Below are 20613 nucleotides of genomic sequence, written 5' to 3' on the forward strand. Positions count from 1 at the left end.
CAGAAGTGACAAGTGCTTGTCTGTGTCCTCATGCCCCAGACAAAAGATGATACATAAACTCTCATTACTGTCTGTCTTCCAAGATATTCAAAGTCCATCACATCCATTCTTCAGTACCAACTTAAATGGTTCTAAAAAACACATATAGTAATTCTAAGTTGATTCTGTAACTATTTACTCAACCGTTTTCTGCAGTAAACAATCCAACAGACTGATAGCAGCAGAGTTAAAAACATGGCATACTCATTTTTTTAATACACATCAATAAGATCTAACTGAATGAGAAAGGAAAAAGTTTAACTGTTGGACTTTGGAAGTTACAAAATCACATTGAAATGGCTCTAACCACCCAAGAATAAGGCACATGTTAATTTGCTCCTGGCCTGTGGATAAATCATGCTATTTAAGTAACAAAGGTCAGCAGGTAACGGACAAGTGAACGCTGAGCAAGCTGCTGCAGCTTTGACTAATCATGAAACTTTGTTTAATGTTTTTACCATAAAAGTGGTAGGAAGGTAATAAATTCTGGTCTTAATATAGATACTTCACTTGTATTAGCTGTTGTTTTCATTATTTTGGAAGCTTTTATTTTTTAACTAAGGCAGGGCATTTAAAGCAAGACAACCAAAATTAACTTCTAGAGATAAAAACTACAAAAAGTGTAAATGACTAGACTAAATTATTACCTAGTCTAAATGGTCAGTGAATCAAATTATTGTGACCAGAAAAGGTGCATATGAATTGCTAAATTATCTCTCACTTGATATAAGTTTCATAAAGTATCAAGTTTCATAATGTCTTCTGCATTTAGCAAATACAGGGTGCCTGCATCAGTCTGTAGTGGTGTTGGTATTTGATGAGCATATCATCATGCACTTTTGTTAAAGGGCTGGTCGTACTTTTCACCATCCTACTCTGTACTCTTTTCAGTTTGATACTTCTGTGCATAATGGTTTTGGTTGGAGGTGGATTACATTAATTTTTGTCTTCTTCCCCAAGTCCAGTAGTCTAGTCTGTTTCGCCCCCATCAGTAAGTGATGAGTGAGCCCTTCCTGCCCTTAGGGGGTTCAGTACTTAAGGCTGATCATTGTCCTCTGTTCCTAGGTGGGCCTAGACCAGACCAGTTTACTACTAAATCAAAACAGCATACATAATGACAGTGTATGAATGTATAAACTTCTGCTTTCTTACCATGCCTGATGCATTCATGTGTGGTATCAGCTTGGAATCTGGCACAATAACCTGCGGCTGAGGTGCTAGAAACAAAAAAATAGCCTTTTATGAAAACTATACAAACAACATCCAAGCCAAAATAACTCTGAAAGAATATCACCCAAACATCAGATGAGCTTCATAACAAAAGCAGCTACTGAGCAGTCTCTAATGTTACTTTTTACTCTCAAGAAAATATACAACAGCAGCTCTGAGAGGCAAAATGGCTGGTTTTTGGCTTTACAGATTTTATTTCAAAGGGCTTCTATTACCAGTTCTAACTCTAGGTAAAGCAAGATTTAAAAGGTATTTCTGAAATTAAAGGTATTAGTGAAAGATTGATAATCGTGCTGATGCTCAGTATCAGAGTTCTCAAAAAACATCAAATGACAGTGCTTCTGAACAGAGTTAAGCAAGGATTGTTGCCAGATGGAAGTATGTTAACAGTATGCAGCAGTTTGCTTGAGTTAGGTCTAGTTAGCATAGCTGTTGGCATAAGCTCATGATCTTCACTGTCTTTCTAATGTAGCAGAAGCAGAGGAAGCATGATCAACCACCTGTTCAAAACGACAAAAAATTTGGTATGCTAAAGGAAACAGTTAAACTATGCAAACAATCTGTTGATTATCTAGAATTACAAAAGTGTCAGCCAATGGAAGAAACCAGTTGCCAGCAAAAATATCAGTGACAGGAAACTGGACAATGACAGAGCAACTTGAACAAACGAATCATGGAAAAGGTATTCTCCATCCAATCCTATAATGAAGAATTCTCAAGAATGTTGAGAGTTCCTCAAAAAGATTCTGGTGAAGGAAGCCCCATAACCTTGCACTAAGATCTGGGGCCACTTCTCCAGCTTTCAGGGAATCCTGGAAGGCCAAAAACACTGAAGGAAGTCTTGTGACTCTGTGACAGCTCTCACACAAAGCAGGAGGAATCACTGTGTCAACCACGTTCATATCTCTCTGGAACTGAATCAAGTCATGCAAGGAACTACAACTACAAAATCTCCCCATGGAACAGGAAAGTGAGGTAATTCACGTGATTAAAATGCTTTGATATCCTTATTTCATTTAGCCTCCATACTGTCATTTGGTCATAAGCCACAACATTGGACAACAATAAATCAGTTTTAAGTGTATTACCATAGGCAGGATCTTATTCTACAGTAACACACAAATAGGGGGATGGAGATCTCCACACTAGTGGAGAGATATCTCATCAGTAGAGCCACAGGTGTGCAGCTAAGGAGACACTATAAGTCACAGTGAGTAGACTTTCCAGACTCTGCTGACTGTAACTTAAGCTGAGCCACCCACATAATTTGAAGCCATGTGTATTTAGGGGTCTTAAAGTCAAAACTGATTTATGTTCAGATAAAATACAAGGTAGTATTAGGAAAAAAAAACCCTCAAACAAAACAACAACAAAAAAAAATCCACCAAGAAAAAAGTTGCAACAGGTTCCTGTCACACCTACACAGTGTGTCATCTCCAAAGACCATGAAAATACCCAGCCATTATACTTTTCACTTGAAACTTGCTCTAACATGAAAAACCATCTCCTACTATACTCAGACTGCTACACAGGCATTTTCCACATCCTAACATTCTTTTATGCTAAACAGTGACACATTTCTTCTAATTAATTTGCTCCTGATGACATCATTACCTCATGACTAAATTGTCAACCGCCTATGTATATTGGCTTAAAACTACAGAGCTGCTAATGGATTTTTGACAGAATCTGCAAGTCACATATTCTCAAAATCTAAGTTGTGTAGTAGAAGACAAGAGATCACAGAATCACAGAATGGTAGGGACCTCTAGAGATCATCTAGTCCAATCCCCCTGCAGAAGCAGGTTCATCTAGATCGGGTCACATAGGAACACATCCAGGTGGGTATTGAAAACCTCCAAGGAAGGAGACTCCACACCCTCCCTGGGCAGCCTGTGCCAGGGCTCCCTCACTCTCAAAGTAAAATAGTTTTTCTTTATGTTTAAATGCAAATTTTTGTGTTCCAGCTTCATCCCATTGCACCTTGTCCTGTTGCTAGATACAAATAGGAAAAGGGATGTCCCAAACTCCTGACATCCAGTATTCATATACATATTAATATGAGATCCCTCCTCAGTCTCCTCCAGTCTGAACAGCCTTTCCTCGTATGGAAGATGCTCCAGTCCCCCAAAAATCTTGGTGGCCCTGCACTAGACTCTCTCCAGAAGTTCCCTGCCCCTCTTGAGCTGGGGAACCCAAAACTGGACGCAGGACTCCAGATGAGGCCTCACCAGGGCAGAGTAGAGGAGAACCTCCCTCCACCTGCTGGCCACACTCTTGTTGATGCATCCCAGAATGCCATTGGCCTTCCACATTGCTGGCTCATGTTTACTTTATTGTCAACCAGGACTCTCAGGTCTCTCTCTGCAGAGTCGCTCTCCAGCAGGTATGATGGATGACTTCAATCTTTCCAAAATCTTCTGAAGAATATGATTAAGATAAATACCACGATTTTTTTTCCAAAGTAATTATATTAACTCGTTTAGCACAGACAAGTAGAGACAAAGTCTAACATAAAGACACAAAGGTACCCATAGACAAGCATCCTGCCCTAGGCTTAGATTACGCTAAGCAGTCTAACTTGGGAGTCTTTTGCCCAAGAGATTATAAAGTAAGTCTGACCTTGCTGAGATGCTGGAATAAGGACCTGTTGTGGCTGAGACTGCTGCTGCACAGTCTGCTGTGGCTGAGGTTGTGTGTGATGGTGGTGGTGATGATGCTGCTGTTGTTGTTGCTGCTGCTGTTGCTGTTGCACCTGCAACAAAAGCTGCTGCTCTTCTGAATGGAAGCCATCTACAGCCTTGGACTGCATCAGCTTGTTCTCCCACAGCTGATTTGAGAAAGGAAAAAGAAATCTCAGTGTACAACAGGATTTGTAACAATATAAAGACAGTACTCCAAAATCAAATCTGTTTTCACTGTTTATCTTATGCAGTCCACTTAGCCCAAAAAGCCCTTAGGCACATATAGACTGAAGAGGTAACCCCACAGAGGTAATGTTTTAAGGAAAAGGATTAAATATCCCTTAAAAATTGTTAATTGAAGCTTAAGCTTTAACCTTTTTTTCTTGCAAGTGTGGAAGATTCATAACAATACTAATAGTATGAGTAGACATAAACTGGTTAACTTCAAGTTTTCACTTCTTCATCTTCTTTCTTTCTTTAATCACAAAATCATTTTTTATTATAGCTTTCCTCAAACCCTTCATCTTGGAACTCCTCAACAAACATCGCTTGAAGACTACTGCCTCATAACACACCTGAGTAGAAATTACCAGTATACCTAAGATAATGCCTCTGTGCAGGCATTTATAATTTCTACAACAATGTCAAACTCAGCTCCTCCAGCCCCTCAGTTCAAGATATCAGCTGACATGTCTACCAAGAAAACCCAGAGAAACAAAGCACCATTTGCAAAAAAGACAGCACACGTTCTATCAGAGAGTCAAAAAGACTACTGGCGCCCAGGACTCTCAATTTCAAATCCTGTTTAGGGCTCCACAAGCCTCCCTTCTTTAATACTTAATTTCCCTTCTTTTTGTCTCCCCATTCAATCATTTCTGATATAATTTTCAGAACATATCTGTGACAGACACCAAGGTGTTTTTGTCACAGAGCTCACTTCAGTTCCACCAGCCCAGGTCATAGTCTCATGGGAAAAAGTCTTTATCTGTTTCTGCCTAGCTAAACTCAAAATTCCTTTCCCATTCTATCCATTTTCTAGTACTTCTAAAATACCGAGAGTGCTTCTAAAGAAGTCTTTGTTCAACAGCTGAGATGAGCAGCCATCTACTTTACCAGTTTCTTCTTACTCTTCCCTTTCAAAGGGTTTCTTTTACTCAGGAAGCATTTGAGGAAACCCATAGGAGAACCATTAGAGCTCAGGTCAACATCTTGCTTTTTTTTCTTTTTTTGGATTCTTGGTTAACAGTTCAAACCCACTGTATGTCAAACGATTATGAATCTGACCACTTCAGAAAAGTGTGATGCACGCAGTGCAATTTATTACATACTACTCCCAAAAACCAATACTTCAGCAAACCACAAACCACACATGCAAAAATCTGACAATGCATACAACAATGAAACTCCTTTTCTTCAGAAAGAAAAAAAAACATCAAGCAGAGCAGGCATTTTATTTATTTTTTGCAGAGAAATCTTAAGAATGGTCTGCCTCTACAGAGGGGCTACAGAAATGCACATTAATATAATGCTTAGCTAAAAATTAGTACAAAAGTAAGCAGCTCTGAAAACTAATTCCTGTATTGATTAAAAAAAACCAAAACACCACAACATCCAAGTTACAACTTACTGTTTTGAGTTCCACAAGAACTTGTTCATCCACTCCTTCATCCAGAAAAACTTCTCTGACATCATTGATGACATCTTCAATTACAGACCTGTACAACTTAGGCTTTAAAAAAAGAATAACTAGTCAGCATTGTTTTGAAATAATTCTATCACCTTAACATTCAAATAAGATCTCTTCTCACAACAAAAAAAGTCCCACTCTGAAAACTGAATTACAGAAGACACTGTGTGTTTCCCAGTGGCTAAAATACCCAAGGTTGGAATCAGCAAGAACACCTCAAACTACGTGAAAAGGGAAAGGACTGACCACTATGTTCTGTGAAGTACAGCACAGGAGTTTTCAAGCCATGAAGAGTGTAACTCAAAACAGAGAAAAGGATAGTTTTCCATTCAGTATTTTTTTTTTCCCTGCTTGTCAGTTTATGTACTGAACATGCAAAAAAAAAGTGCATGTGTGAAAAACACTCATGGCAAAGGAATGTTAAAAGTTCAAAAGAATTCTCAGATAAATACAGAAAAATTTGAGTGATTCTAGTTTAATGAGAATGAAATACAGTTCAGAAGGCACTTGAGATGAAAAATGCTGAAGACTTAAAAAATTGGAAGCGTTCATGTGAATGTCCTGTTCTTCCTTATACGTGTTTACAGAAACTATTGAAGACAGCATATTAGGCTGGACAGAGTTCTGTTTTCAATCAGGACTTGGGATTTTACATCAGAAATTTTTCATGGACAAATACTATCAAATACATTATTATTATTCTATTACACCGATTTCACGCATAAACTGTCAATGCTAAATGAATTATTAATTCCCTTAAGGTTGCCAAAAGAAGTTGTGGAATCTCCATCCCTGAGGATACTCAAAAGCTGTCTGGACACAGACAAGATGGTTGCAAGATGACATCAAGAAGTCCCTTCCAATTTCAGACATTTTTTTAATTTTAAAATGCAGGTACCAGTTTTAGAATACAGACACTTAACATTATTCATTAAAGCACAAAATTTAATTCACAGGGCCATAGAACAATTGTACTATGCACATGTTGTAGCTTCTAAACAGTACAGCTTGGGCCTCTACAAACATGTGAACCTCAATGTCTTTTTGGTTGGGTTTGAATATCTATCTAATTGCAAGGTAGCAGCTCTAAATCGGGGCTGATCAATTTGCAGCCTGTAAACCACACACACTTCACTGGCCACAGCTGTTCCTTGGGCTGGGATAGATCATTTTTAAATTGATCTGAAAGCTGCTACAGCCTTCTGTAAGATGACAATCCTGTTCCACAACTTCCTTAAGTAATAAGTCCCAAACAATGCCATACACATCAGGTAAGTTCTATATATGCAAAACAATCCTTCTGTACTTTGTGTAGTGAGTTTGGCAGCCCAGAAGGGCTGTGCCTCCAATATGCATGCAGAAAACCTGCACCAAGTGCATGCAGTTAGTCCAGCAGTGCTGGAACTACACAAATTTACTGCACACACTTGAAACAATTATTTTATACACAGTTCCTTAATGCATCCCAGAAGCATTGAATTTGTTACAGATCTGCTATAGACCATGCTGTACACGTTACGGAATTGCTATGCTCATGTTACAGAATACTTCAGCAGGAATAGTAATGCATGATTCACTAGTACAGGAAAAAAGCAGTGACCAATAAACACAAAAAGAAGTTTGGTGGCTTTGCTTTTAAATGAAAACAAAGCACAAAACCAAACATCTTAAAGAAATGCATTGATATTACAAAGAGAGAAAAAGAACCTACATGGAAGCCCGGAACTAAAAACTAAGCAGTCTGATGACAGCTTAGCCCATTACATCACAGAATCACAGTATCTTAAGGGTTGGAAGGGACCTTGAAAGACCATCTAGTCCAACTCCCCTGCCATAGCAGGATCACCTAGAGTAGGTCACACAGGAACTCATCCAGGTGGGTTTTGAATACCTCCAGAGAATGAGAATCTACAATCCATCTGGGCAGCCTGTGCCAGTGCTCCCTCACCCTCACAGTGAAGAAATTCTTCCTTATGTTTCTTTGGTACCTCTTACTCTCTAGCTTGTACCCAATGCCCCTTGTCCTATCACTGGACATCACTGAGGACAGCCTGGCTCCATCCTCCTGACACTCACCCTTTACATAACTGTAAACATTAATAAGGTCACCCCTCAGTCCCCTCCAAGCTGAAGAGTCCCAGCTCCCTCAGCCTTTCATCAGAAGGGAGATGCTCCACTCTCTTCATCATCTTTGTGGCCCTGGGCTGAACTCTCTCCAGCAGCTCCCTGTCCTTCTTGAACTGAGGGGCCCAGAACTGGACACAATATTCCAGATGTGATCCCACAAGGACAGAGTAGAGGGGGAGGAGAATCTCTCTCAACCTACTGCCCACTGAACTTCTAATACACCCCAGGTTGCCATTGGCCACCTTGGCCACGAAGGCACATGGCTGACTCATGCTCATCCTGCTGCCCACCAAGACCCCCAGGTCCCTTTCCCCTACACTACTCTCTTAAGAGTTCATTCCCCAACCTGTACTGGTACATGGGGTTCTTCTTTCCCAGATGCAACGCTCTACACTTGCCCTTGTTGAATTTCATTGCATTTCTCCCCACCCAACTCTCCAGCCTTTCCAGGTCTCATTGAATGGCAGCACAGCCTTCTGGTGTGTCAGCCACTCCCCCAAGTTTAGTATCATCAGCAAACTTGCTGACAGTGCCTCTGTTCCCTCAGCAAGGTCATTCATGAATATATTGAACAGTACTGGACTCTGTACAGACACCTGATGGACTCCACTAGATACAGGCCTCCAACCAGACCCTGCCCCATTGATCACCACTCTCTGCCTTCTTCCGTTCAACCAATTAACAGTTCACCTCACTACCTGATCATCCAGCCCACACTTTCTCAGTTTTGCTGCGAGGGTGCTATGGGAGATGGTGTCAGATGCTTTCCTGAAATCAAGATGAATCACATCCACTGCACTACCACCATCTATCCACCTGGTTACATCTTCATAAAAGGCTGTCAGGCTGGTCAAACATGACCTCCCCTTGGTAAAGTCATGTTGACTGCTTCTAATGACCCTCTTGTCCTTTAAATGCCTGGAGACATCACCCAGGATAAGTTGTTCCATCACCTTTCCAGGGATGGAGACGAGGCTGACCAGTCTGTAGGTCCCCGGCTCCTCCTTCTTACCCTTTTTGGAGATTGGAGTGGCATTTGCTTTCCTCCAGCGCTCAGGCACCTCTCCTCCATGACTTGATTAAGATGATGGAGAGTGGTTTAGCAATGACTCCCGCCAGCTCCCTCACACATCAGGGCCCATGGATTTATGCACATCCAGACAGCTCAATTGATCCTTAACCCAGCCCTCATCAACCAAACGGAACTCGTCCTTTAACCTGACTGCAGTCTGGGGCTCCTGAGGACAGTCTCCAGCAGTATAGACAGAGGCAAAGAAGGCATTCAGTAACTCTGTCTTCTCTGTATCCTCTGTCACCAGGGCATTCACCTCATTCAACAGTGGGCCTACATTGCCTCTGGTGAAAAGCCCTTCTTGCTGTCCTTGACCTCCCTTGCAAGGCACAACTCCAACGAGGCTTTAGCTCTGTTAGCTGTTCTGATGACAGTCTTATATTCATCCCAAGTGGCCATCCCTTCCTTCCATGATCTATAGACTCTTCCTCCACTTGAGTTTACTGAACAGTTCTTTATTTAACCATGCGGGTCTCCTGACTCCCTTTCTTGATTTAAAACAAACTCTGTGTTGGGGTACACTCAAGTGATTTTTCTGAAATATATGAAACAACCAACCAAATACTCAACAACATATCTAAATAAATGGGGGGGGGGGGGGGGGGGGGGGAATAAATAAACAATATACCACTCTGTGTTATTAACCACACCTCAGTATTTTAGCGAGTGACATGCTATCAGCATCCTATTTTTTTTCTTCATTCTACATTTCATCAGTTTGACACTTTCCAGCTTTAAAACATGCTCCTGCAACTAGCTTAAGTGATAGAATTCATTCTTTTGTTAATTATCTCTGAAAAAAAAAAAAAAAATCAGGCCTTAAGCAACGTCTATGTCTAAAATGAAACTTCCACAAAAGAAACAAAACACATCGGAATACTTGTAGACTTTTTTTTTTTGCTTTTAAACCAACACTGTATGCCCACATACCCAGGCTTCAAATGCAGCATTAGTCGCATTTGTATAAACGTTTGAAACAAACTTTTAAAACCAGACTACTCTTGAGCACTGATATTAGAAGCTGTGTAGTGAGCAACTTAGAAATACCAAGCATCATTAACAGGATTATTTTTCCACTTAGATTCAATTTGTAGCAGATGCAAAAAGACTTAATAACTTCCACTTCACAACATTAAGTCCTATTACTTCTATAATTAAACAAATTGTATTAAGCTTATACGAGTCAACTAGCACAGAAATGCTACTTAACTTATTCCATATATGGTTCCTTATTGTATTAAAAGCATCTGTTTCTTAATGCCAAAACCACATTCTGCAAATAAATATGCTTAACCTCAGGCATGTGAGGTACTTAAGCTACCTGTGTGTCTGAAACGACCTACCAGAATTCTTGCAGGATGGAGACTGTGTTTTCTCCTTAAACCTTCCTCTCCTTAAATCATCCATTAGGTCCATTTGTCTAATAAAACAGATTTTATACAAATAGGCTCTAATAATTTCCACCAACAGTTACCTCCTCCTGTCTCCACAGTCAGGCATTTTTACAAGGTTTATTCACAAAGCCTCCTCAGTCTATAGAGAAGGAGGAAAGCCCTAGGGGAAAAAAAACATTCAGATACAAACTGACCCAATAGCCCAACACTCTTCCTCAGAATGTTTCATTTTTCCCTTGTGTCTTATGGGGAAAAAACCAAACTCAGTAAGTAGAATTCTGGTTTCTAGTGTCCAACATCAGTTTAGCAAGAGAGCAGAAAGACAGGTTAAGAGCACAGGTGTTCACTCCACCACTGCACAATTTCCAACAGCCTAACCAAGCATCTAAGTCCCCCAAAAGCCAATATCATCACAGCGGTGCAGTGAGTCTGGTGCAACACAGGTTAATGAACCCACAAGCAGTCTGTGAGTGCCTCTATCTCTCTGCATGAGCCACAGAGCGCACTGGATCTAAAGATGGGTCAGAATTTTTGGACACTGTCCTAATCACTCAGTATCACAACTCATGGCTGTATGATTAAAAGGGAACAGAGCAGCAGGTATCTATCTGCATGCTTATAACGAAACAGTGTCTGTCTGACTTTACCTATACATGTTTACAAAATGCTCACAAAAATCCTGTTGCGGTGAAGACATTCTCTTATGCACACTCCCATTGAACATCCACCCCAGGCAGATGCAACACCTTCCACAGGAGCAGAAATGCCTTCATGAGACATCCACAGTGGAGTTTTGAAGAATATCACAGAATGCTCAATAGAAACAAACCCAGGAATACTGCAAACCAGCCTTACAGCCTTGGTCTTTAAAAGGAAACACACTGGTTGCATGGTTTTAGACAGACACCAAGAGTTGGCTTTAAGCACTATTTATATGATGTTTAAGCTGTTTATACAACCCACCCAAGGCTCTGGAGTTGAATGACATTATTTTCATACACTGCTTACCCAAAAAATAAACATGGGAATACAATTACTGAACAAGTCCAAAAATGAGATAGCAGGTGAGTTAAGCTTTCCAATAAATTTCCATGTTCCAGTTTGAGACGGTAAAGAGAACATAATGGAAACTTTAAAGATTGCTATTAAAATAATCACACTTTCATCTGGTTTATATTAAAGTGTCTCCCTCATAAAGAGTATATTGCTGTAAACTTCAAGCTCTTTTAAGAACAAAAAAACTCAAATCACTCTTCAATAAACACTATTCCAAACACTATAGATGAAAGACAACAATTAAAATTCCTGATTTATTAGATACAACCACAAACACAGAAAAGATCTGAAATCTAGTACTTCCCCCTCTGGGAACAGATGGGAACAATTATATTTCACTTTCTCTGTGCATCTTGTAAAGAAAACTCCCAGTATGGTGAGACTGCTACTCATGCACACACTCCAAATCCAAGGATCAACTAGTAAGCTATTTTAAGAAATGACACATGCCTCTGGGGGCTTACACTTCCTACATTCCTTCAGTTTCAAGTACAAAAACTGCATCTCTCTGCAATTATTATCACAACACTTAGGATTTCAGCAGTTTGGGTTTCCAACAACCAACACATTACGGAAAGGCTTTGTGCATTTGATAGCAGTTTTCTCCTGGTTGCTTCTCTAGTTTTCCCTGAAATACCACTAATCTTTCTCCTATGTATGCAGTTGCAGCTGGAAGCTAGCTCTGTGGCATCTGGAAGAGCTGTCAAGTTTTAGTCACAATTGCATCAAAGATGTGCATAACAAGAAATAACATGTATTACTACAAATAGATTACTTTTGTCACCTAAAAAATCTTACACTGCTTATAACTGTTAACATCTTGCATTTGTCCTCTTACTAGGGAGAACAGATTTCTAGCAATTCAGATTTGATCAGAGACATTAGCTTCCTGAAGTTATCGCCTGGTTGCAGTTATTTCAAAATGTTCCTTCCCATCACAGGTAACCCTAGGGTAAACATCGCGATCCTTGCTATTTAAGGAGACCTTGATTTGATATAGTTAACTATGTGCTATTACAAGGGTCTATTACTTAATTGAGAATTATCCAAAATCGTACTAATTTGAAGCAGGCTCATTTTTAAAGATGTATTTCACTTATTCTAAACACAACGTTCAAACACACACACCTTCCAAGAAAACTTCACAGAATTTATGCCACTACAGATATACAGACAAGAAAAAGCAAGTTTTAGTAAACTGTTAAATCAAAGATATCTACAAGTACTCTGGAGATTATCTGGAGGTTTTCTGCTATTCTTTATTAAGACAAAAAAGGTAAGCAAACCCTCTAATTTACAACACAGAAACAGAGCTTTTTCTTGCAACCAAAAAACAAAGCCAGAAGTTTATAAACAGAAGTACAACTGAGAGATTCGGATCACACACATTCAAAACGCATCCTACCTAGTAACTGCTCTGTATGTAATAACTGACTACTTTCCTAAAATATTCTGATGCAAAATGTGATGAAATTTCAAAATGCAAAATGGGTCTCTAAAATTTCAGATTTGGAATGGAAAACTACGATACTTTGCATTTTATTTTGTGTATTCTTTTGCAGTATACTAAATATCATAATTAAACCTAATATTAGTGAAAATTCTAAAACCTCTGCTCTGCCTGGACTGTAATATTTGTATACTTTAGTCACCAGAAACACACTAAATCCCTGAGTAGTATCTGCAGCCCACAACTCCGAAACAAAACTTAAATATTACTTTCAGGGTGACAGCTATAGTCAGACCTTGGCAGAGCACCATAAAAATCAAGTACCACATCTTTCCTTGCTGGACTGGGTAAGAACCATTTAAACTACACTTTCCCCACCCTGCAGAAAAAACTACTTCGAAGAGCTACGGGAGCACAGGAACGTGTACTTGCTGTATGCCAGGACCGAAAAAACCCCAAAACCAAAAAACAAGGGAAGAAAAAGAGAAAACCGTTTCAAAAGCGGGAGAGGATGAAAACTGCCTTTGTGCAACGCGTAAGAGAATGAGAATGGGAAAGTCCGTTTACCCCGGCTAGGAGCCACCCCGCCCAAGCCGACAGAAAGCACCACCGCCCCGCAGGCCCGTGGCGATGGGGACGGGCGCGGAGGGAAGGGAGGGAAGAGAGGGAAAAGCGGCGAACGCCCGGTCGCGATCCGAGGGACGAGCCGCCAGTCTCCCTGCCTCCGCCGCGGACGCATGCACCTCCCAGCCCGCGCTCCGCGGCTCGCTCCCTATTTAAAGGCTGATGTGGTGTTTAAATGGAGAGGCGGTGACGTGGGGCTGGAAAGCACCTTCCCATCCTAGCAGAGTCTATATTAGAGAGCGGCAATAGCTCTATATAAACAGGGCAGCCACAGGGAGGAGGAACACAAGGAGCAGGGAGGCAGAAAGGCAGGGGGAAGCCATGATGGATCTGAGCGCCACAAACAAGGGGGCCGAGCCCGCCGCCGGGACGCCGGGTTTGTCTCCTCCAGCGCTTCGGGGCGGGGGTCGCGGCCGGGGGGCGCGCAAGGGGGAGAGGAGCGGAGAGGAGAGCGGCGGCCGGGGGGGACCCGGTGGCTGCGCAGGTTTGTGTGACTGCTTGTTGCAAACCTCTGTGAGTACAAGTGCAGCAGCGAGCCACCCGCCAAGGTGCAGAAAGCACGAGAAGAGAACAGGGAGGGAGAGGCTGCGGGGTTTGGTTATTTTTTTTCTTTGGGTTTCTTTTTTCCTCTTTTTTTTTAAAAAAATAAATACTGCCTCGCTCGCCTGAGATAAGTTGAGGCTTTTCGCCTGGCTTAGCCGACCCGGCCGGACTGGGATAAGTGCTTTTCAACCATCGTCTTTTCAACCTTCTTATAAAGCAACATAAAATGGCTCCAACAGAACCCGGGCGGGCTTCGCCGCCACCGACCACACAAAACCGAAACCTGGCTCGGGCGCCGTTTCCCCTCGCCCCGGGACGGCGGCGGCGGGGCGGGCGGCAGCGCCCGAGCTCCCCCGCCGCTCGCCCCCTTCCCCGGGCGGCTCCCGGCGGCGGCGGTGCCCCCCGCCCGCAAGCCAGCCCTGCCCGCCCCGCCGGACCCCTAGCCCGCGGGCGGCGGAGACGCGGCCCCGGCCTCCCCCGCGGGGCTCCACCGCCCACCCCGCCGCCCCCGGGCCGCCGCCCCGCGCCCCCACTCCCACCGCCCGGCTCTCGCCGCCCCCGGCTCCGCTCTCTCCCCGCCGCCGAGGCGGCCGGCGCCGGGCGCCACAAGTTGGCTCCCCGCCGCGGGGCTGAGGCTGCCCCGCGTCCCCCGCCGCCCCTTCCCGCCGGGGTTGGGGGGGTGGGGGGGGGAGGCGGCCGGGACCGCTCCAGGCGGGCGGCGGGAGGGAGTGCGGGGGAGGGGGCGGCGGGCCCCGCCGGCCCCCTCAGCCCACGCTGCCCCCCTGGGGCCCCCCTCGCCCCCCCGACCCGGTCCTTACCACGGGGTTTGTGTTAGTCGAGCTCGCCATGTCCCGAGCCCCCCGGGACGCCCCCAACCGCAGGGGGGGGGAGTCGCCCCTAAAACAATAAACCTGCCCGGCTGCGTTCCCCCAGAGCCCGCGCGTCCCGCCCCGGCTCACGGGCAGCCCCGCGGCCTGGCCCGGCCTCTCTCGCCGGCCCTGGGGCTGCAGCCGCCGCCGCCAGCCGCCCGCTCTGCCCGCTTCGCCCCTTTATATAGCGAGAGCCGAGCAGCTGCGCGAGCGGCCAGGGCGAGCGGGGGACGCGGGCGGGGGGGGCGGGTGGCACCGCGAGAGCTGCGCGCGAGACCGCGCCGCGCGCCGTCACGTGAGGCGGCCGCCATGACGCCTGCCGAGGCGGAAGTCCTCGCGAGCCCCGGGCGGCGGCGCCCTGCCCCGCGCGTTATGGCGCCGCGCGGCGGGGCGGGGCGGGGCGATGGGTGCCCGCGGCCGCACGGGAGCCGGCCGCCCCTGAGGTGAGCGGGCCGTGGCGGGCCCGACCCTGCGGCCGCTGTCGAGGGCCATTACCGCGCTGGAGCGCTGGCCCCAGGGCTGCCTGCTCCACGGCAGTCGAAAACCGCAGCCGCTGCCCTGACGGGGATGAAATGGTTCCTCTTGCCCCACGGGAAGGAGGGTCGTGAGCGCCGCCTGCCCGGCCAGCGCCGGGGCCTTCCAGCACGGGCGGTTAGACAAAGACCCCGTGCGCCGAGGGGCCGCTCCTGTAGGCCACAGAGCACTTCTGGCCTCTGAGCCCACTGCCTGGACTGGTGGCAAATCAGACCTTGTCAGGGAGAGGGAGGCAGTAAAATCTAGGAAATCACTGATACCCTCCATCAGGGTCTTGCTATGGCCCCCAGGTCCTCTCCGATTTGCAGCTTTTAGCAGTTCCTCGCAGCAACAGGATCTCCCAGCTATGCAAGGAGTCAGAGCCCTGCCAACTGGCTTAACTTCCATTTTCCCTTCTTTAGTGCATTCTCTTCCATTCTGTTTCTTCGTCCCCTTTCTCTATGACAACCTGTAAGATGCACATAATACAGGAAAATCCCAGCTATGAACATTGTTCCATCAAAGTTAACCACTGTCACCTCCACTCAGTCCTTAGTCCAACTTCTGAACTCCATTCATACCTTACATCTCCAGCAGTGTCACCCGTGTAAGTCCTGCTCAAGCAGAAGTGAAAAATAGCATTGAATTCTGACAGCATACGTAAGGCATAGCAGGCTACAGCTCATCAACAATTACTGCTGTGCACACCACATTTATTATGTTGCCTTCAGCCTGAAGTCTCACCTATTCACTAGCCCAAGTAATGAGTTCAGAAACTACTGTCTGGTGTCTTTTGACAGGAAGGAGTTAGTAAGTACAGGAGCCCTTCCCTTCACCTCCTCTCCCACTTCAAGTTCTTCATTTCTGCTATAATGAACATCTTCCCTTCCTGAGTGCAGGCTTTGTATGACTGCATGTATGAGTGCAGGCTTTTATGACTGTTATACAGTGGGCCAGCTGATGAAGCCGCTGTGCATACTGCTGGAGCCCCAGACAAAAAATAGTGTAGTTTATGAAGTTTTACCATTCTCAGCTGTCAAGCTCCACCTATTTTGCTGGGGTTTTTAACCCACATGGCACAGCCAACAGGACTGAAGAGAATCTTCCCCCTCAGAAGCCATAGTTCATGATGTGATGAATGAGATAGAGGGCTTGACGGGACTGCTAGTGTTACTCCCGATGCCTCCAATGAGGAGGTAAGCAATCTCTTGCAGAGTTTGTACTTCACCATGAAGTGAAACTGCTGGAGCAACTGGCATGCCACAAGGAAAGATTCAGATTGCCATTAATACCCTTCCAGTTTTTGACTTGAGGCACTGGATAGCTAAAGTGTTTCCTTCCCTGGAACCTCCTCCCTGTTCCCCACCTGCACCCACCGCCAAGAGGCTCACTGAATAATTTAAAAAAATAATGGCTCAGCCTGGTATCATGCTCCTTTCCATAGTTCAGCAGATTGTCTTCCCAGAAGGTAAGACCTGTATGCACAGCCCTGTCACAGTTTCTCCAGCACCAGCATCAAGTTGTGGTGCAGCACTGAGTGCCTGTAAAGAATAATATTAAGAACAAAACACTCCATTGAGACAGATTAATGGTCCATCAATTCATGGCAATTCAGCTGCTGCTTGTGAAGAGAGAGTTGGCCACTTGCTCAAGTCTGTCCATGTATTTTTTCCCCAGCACCACAGCTGCCTGCTGGATCAGTGTTAGGGGATTCTACTTTGGGTAGCATTTTCTTAGACTGGGATAACACACGTTTTGTATAATGCAGATGATGATCCAGATAGCATTAGTAGGCATAAGCTACATAGCAGTATTATTTTCTAGTTACCTGTAATAAACCAGCATTCTCCTTTGCCAGTCAGGTGTGAATCATAGTAAGCTTGTGTGTTACCCTGCCTGTCTTCTTTCCCCATAAGGTTTCTACTGCTGACAGCTCAAAGTGGCTTCACTAGGTTTAGCAACAATGTCAGCTTTACTGCTGGCTGGACACTTCTCTTTTAGCCACTGAACTGTCTTGTCTTGAACTCCACACTGATGATGACACCTCTACCATTCTATGATTATAGCCAAAAGAAAAGATGATGACATTTGAGTAATTCTCCTCCACTGCCAAAATTGTGCCACGTACAGGATGGCATAAAGAAAAGCACATTTGTGCACAAGATCAAAAGCTGATCCTTGGTGTGCTAGAGGAGGAAATAAAGTTCCTGCTCGATCCTAGGCATGATCCTTTTTTTGTCCATTTCAAACAGAGGAAAAAAAAATCAAATCATCTTTTATAGCCAACGTTTTGCTCTGAGACACACAGTCCACACCAAGTTCCCTGGACGATTCTGTCCTGTTAGTACCAGAAGCATCCCTACTTCTCCTCAGCAGATTAAGTGAAATATTACTACTACAATAGCTTGCTAGGGTAATATAAAGGGTCTACGGTATGGAGATAGTTTTAGTTAATCACATTTATGGCCCAGAGAACTAAATGTTTTAGCAGAGAGATTTTTGAACTTGTGGATGGGAAGCTGGGGGAGGAACCAGGGGAGAAATACATTTTTTTCAGTATGATTTTTATGTTTACTGGACTTCCAAAGTTCTTGCCAAGTACCAAAGCCTTGTTCTTCACAGTGTATCCTTCAAGAAGATATTCTGTAAAGGGATATAATTATGTTATTTGCTAATGGGATGGGGGGGGATGCACTTGAATCTAGAACTCAAAGGTGCTAAGTGCCTGTGATGGCCACTGAAAGCCACCAGCTAGCAAGTCAGCTCAAAATAAGAATCCTAAGCCAAAACACATTAGATGTAAGTTGTGATCTTAAGTTTTTATTTGTTTGTGGGTTTGTTGGTTTTGGTTTGTTAGTTGTTTTTTTAATGAAGGAGTTTTTGGTTCATCTGAAAACCTTAAAAAAAAGCAGTCTGAAGCTACTTGTCTGCCTCCCAAGAGCAGACCATGAGTACATCTGATCTCCCACACATGGAAAAGTCAGTATGCAATCAGTATCAGCATGCCTTCATTCTTCTTTGAAATCATCTCTAATCATACAGGAAAGCACCTAGCATGAGCCATTGCTGACACAGCAGTTTATTAATTTCTTAGTTCTTAAAACAACTGAAAAGCTTCTTAAGTACGCTCACATCTATTGGTTCTCCTCACCCCCAGGGCAGTTTAGTGAGGAAATCAAAACTTGATCTTAACTGTACCACGGGTGTGCAAATCCCAACACTGTGGGCATGAACACACGATTTTCACACAGTATATAACACTTTTCCCTTAAAAACAAGCTAAGCCATTGAATGCTCTTCAGAAGGCTTTGGCAGCATAGTGGTGTTAATAGTCAAGGAAATAAACCTTCTGACCCAATCTCCAAAATGACAGTTTTTCAGGAGAATTAGGACGTACACATATAACTTAAAATTGCAACGGCGTCTGGCAAAAGGGTAAAACAGGAGCATCCATAGAACTAAGTCAGTCTAGAAAGAATCAACAGAAGAAAAAGCTACTTGAAGTCACACTCATGTTGTGAGCTTAGAGCTTATGTTCACCTCTGTGTTTAACTCCCCCTCACTGGTTCAACTTACTGTGAAAGAATATAACCTTAAATAAAATGAGGGCATTTTTTATTATTTTTTCCTCTAAGTGTCCCTACAGAGCTCAAAATATTATTAAGTGGCCCAAGCTGTAATCCAAAGCTTTAGCATTGGCCAAGCTTAACATCATACCAAAGCTTTTTTGGATGCAACCAGCCTTCAAGAGTCAGATGCTGACACATATGGAACTTATATTTGCTTCATACAGTGTATAGGTAGCGTATCAAGAGTCTTTCAAAATCTAGAGAAACGGGGACATTTTCCTTCTAAGAGCCTGCTCACCATGGTCTAATAGCTGGTAACAAAAGCCAGTAAACATTTCCCTCTTGCCATCAGCACTAGATTTCCTCTCATAAGCAAGACAGAAATGGAATGAACTATCCCCTATAACCCTTATTCCGAGGCACTTCTGTATTTCTACATGGATTTACTCGCACAACTGGAATCTGAAGCACAGCAATGTGCTTTACCAGAGCACACCAACACCAGTTTTAGAGGGTCCAACACAAGCACAAATCAACTGCCCTCCTCACAAATCACAGAGGACCAAACCTTGTTGTCCAAGGGCAATCTAATTTGATTCTAGTGACTGTTCAGAGGTCAGACATCGATGTTTCAACCAGTTCTCAGCTTGAGTTACTAGAGCAGGCAAGGCTTTCATGATCAGACTTTCAGTCTCAGGCTTGCTCTGCTCTTAGTAAGTGCTTCCTCAAGTAGAGCAGGAAGCACAAAGAATTTTTCTTTAACATAGAGTAAGACCCTTCGCTGTTAAATTGCAAATAGTTGTCTGAAAACATTAGGTCGTGTATAAACAGGACAATAAAACTACACATTTAGCTATACAGTCAAAGCCACATAGCTGCAAACATTAGAAAGCCATCTTCTCTCATCCAAACAAGACATTTAAGTTGCATCTTGACAGAAAACTACATTAACAGAGAAACAGCCACCAACAGCTGTTTCATTACTGTAAGTTCTCCTGTTCCTGTACATCTCCAATGGATCTCTCAGGCCTTCAAACATTGAGGAACACCCCCAAAAAACCAAGAGGCCTGTTCAACCATCTGAAGACTTTCTTCTAAGGCTGCCAGTAACTGCTAGGCCTTCTCCTCTCAACACTATAATTTATCTTCTAGCACAATCTCCTTCCCCTCTCTGCTTTATACACCAACTCCCTGACAAATTTTGCAAAACTATTCCTTTTGTAGGACCACCTGTGCCCCTTCTGCTTAGGGAATTAACTTTCCTTAGCCTCCCACTTCACACACCTGCACCGTGGTCTTTACAATAGCTGTTTTTAGTAAACTATCAGTTACAGCTGGAGGATGCAACAAGTTCTTTTCAAGGCTGGTGCCATGTGCTGCATATATTTACACCTTAGCAAAGGTTTCTACTGTCATAGATTTATGGATAAGAGATTGGTTCTTTTATATCTCTGGTTGACAAAACTGCACTTAGTTCATAAAGGCAAAACTTAATTGGGACACTGACTCTGTCATTCCCATGACCCCCAGCCATTCAGTGACGATGTGGATTTTAGTCATTCGAACCTCTTTCCCATGCCACTGTGTGCTCCTTCAGTCCCTGCGCTACCACACTCTGCTTTTGCAGTTGTGCCAGTTTCTTGCTATCCCCTCCCTTTTTTTTTCCCCTCCTGTGCTGGCTAATTTTTAACCTGGATAAGTTTCCTGATCTGGTTCATAGGGCAGCCCCACAAAAGACATGTTAGTACGACTGAAG

General features: G+C 43.9%; 1 protein-coding gene across 2 annotated transcripts in view; it reads right to left on the reverse strand.

Moving 5' to 3' along the window:
- Positions 1-15028, reverse strand: part of GTF2A1 (general transcription factor IIA subunit 1) — a 30064-nt gene extending 15036 nt beyond the window's left edge. Inside the window, exons 1-4 of one of the 2 annotated variants that reach the window (XM_061998817.1) lie at positions 14725-15028; positions 5581-5682; positions 3892-4099; positions 1192-1256 (exon numbers count right to left, since the gene is read on the reverse strand). In XM_061998817.1, coding sequence (XP_061854801.1) covers positions 1192-1256; positions 3892-4099; positions 5581-5682; positions 14725-14754 — 405 coding nt within the window. In that variant the 5' untranslated portion in view covers positions 14755-15028. Of the gene's footprint in view, positions 1-1191; positions 1257-3891; positions 4100-5580; positions 5683-13306; positions 13470-14724 lie in introns of those variants that run through there. The other variant, XM_061998818.1, reaches the window with a different exon arrangement.
- Positions 15029-20613: the final 5585 nt, after the last annotated feature.

This window comes from Colius striatus, chromosome 6 (genome assembly GCF_028858725.1).
Source record: "Colius striatus isolate bColStr4 chromosome 6, bColStr4.1.hap1, whole genome shotgun sequence".
Classification (NCBI taxonomy): Eukaryota; Metazoa; Chordata; class Aves; order Coliiformes; family Coliidae; genus Colius; species Colius striatus.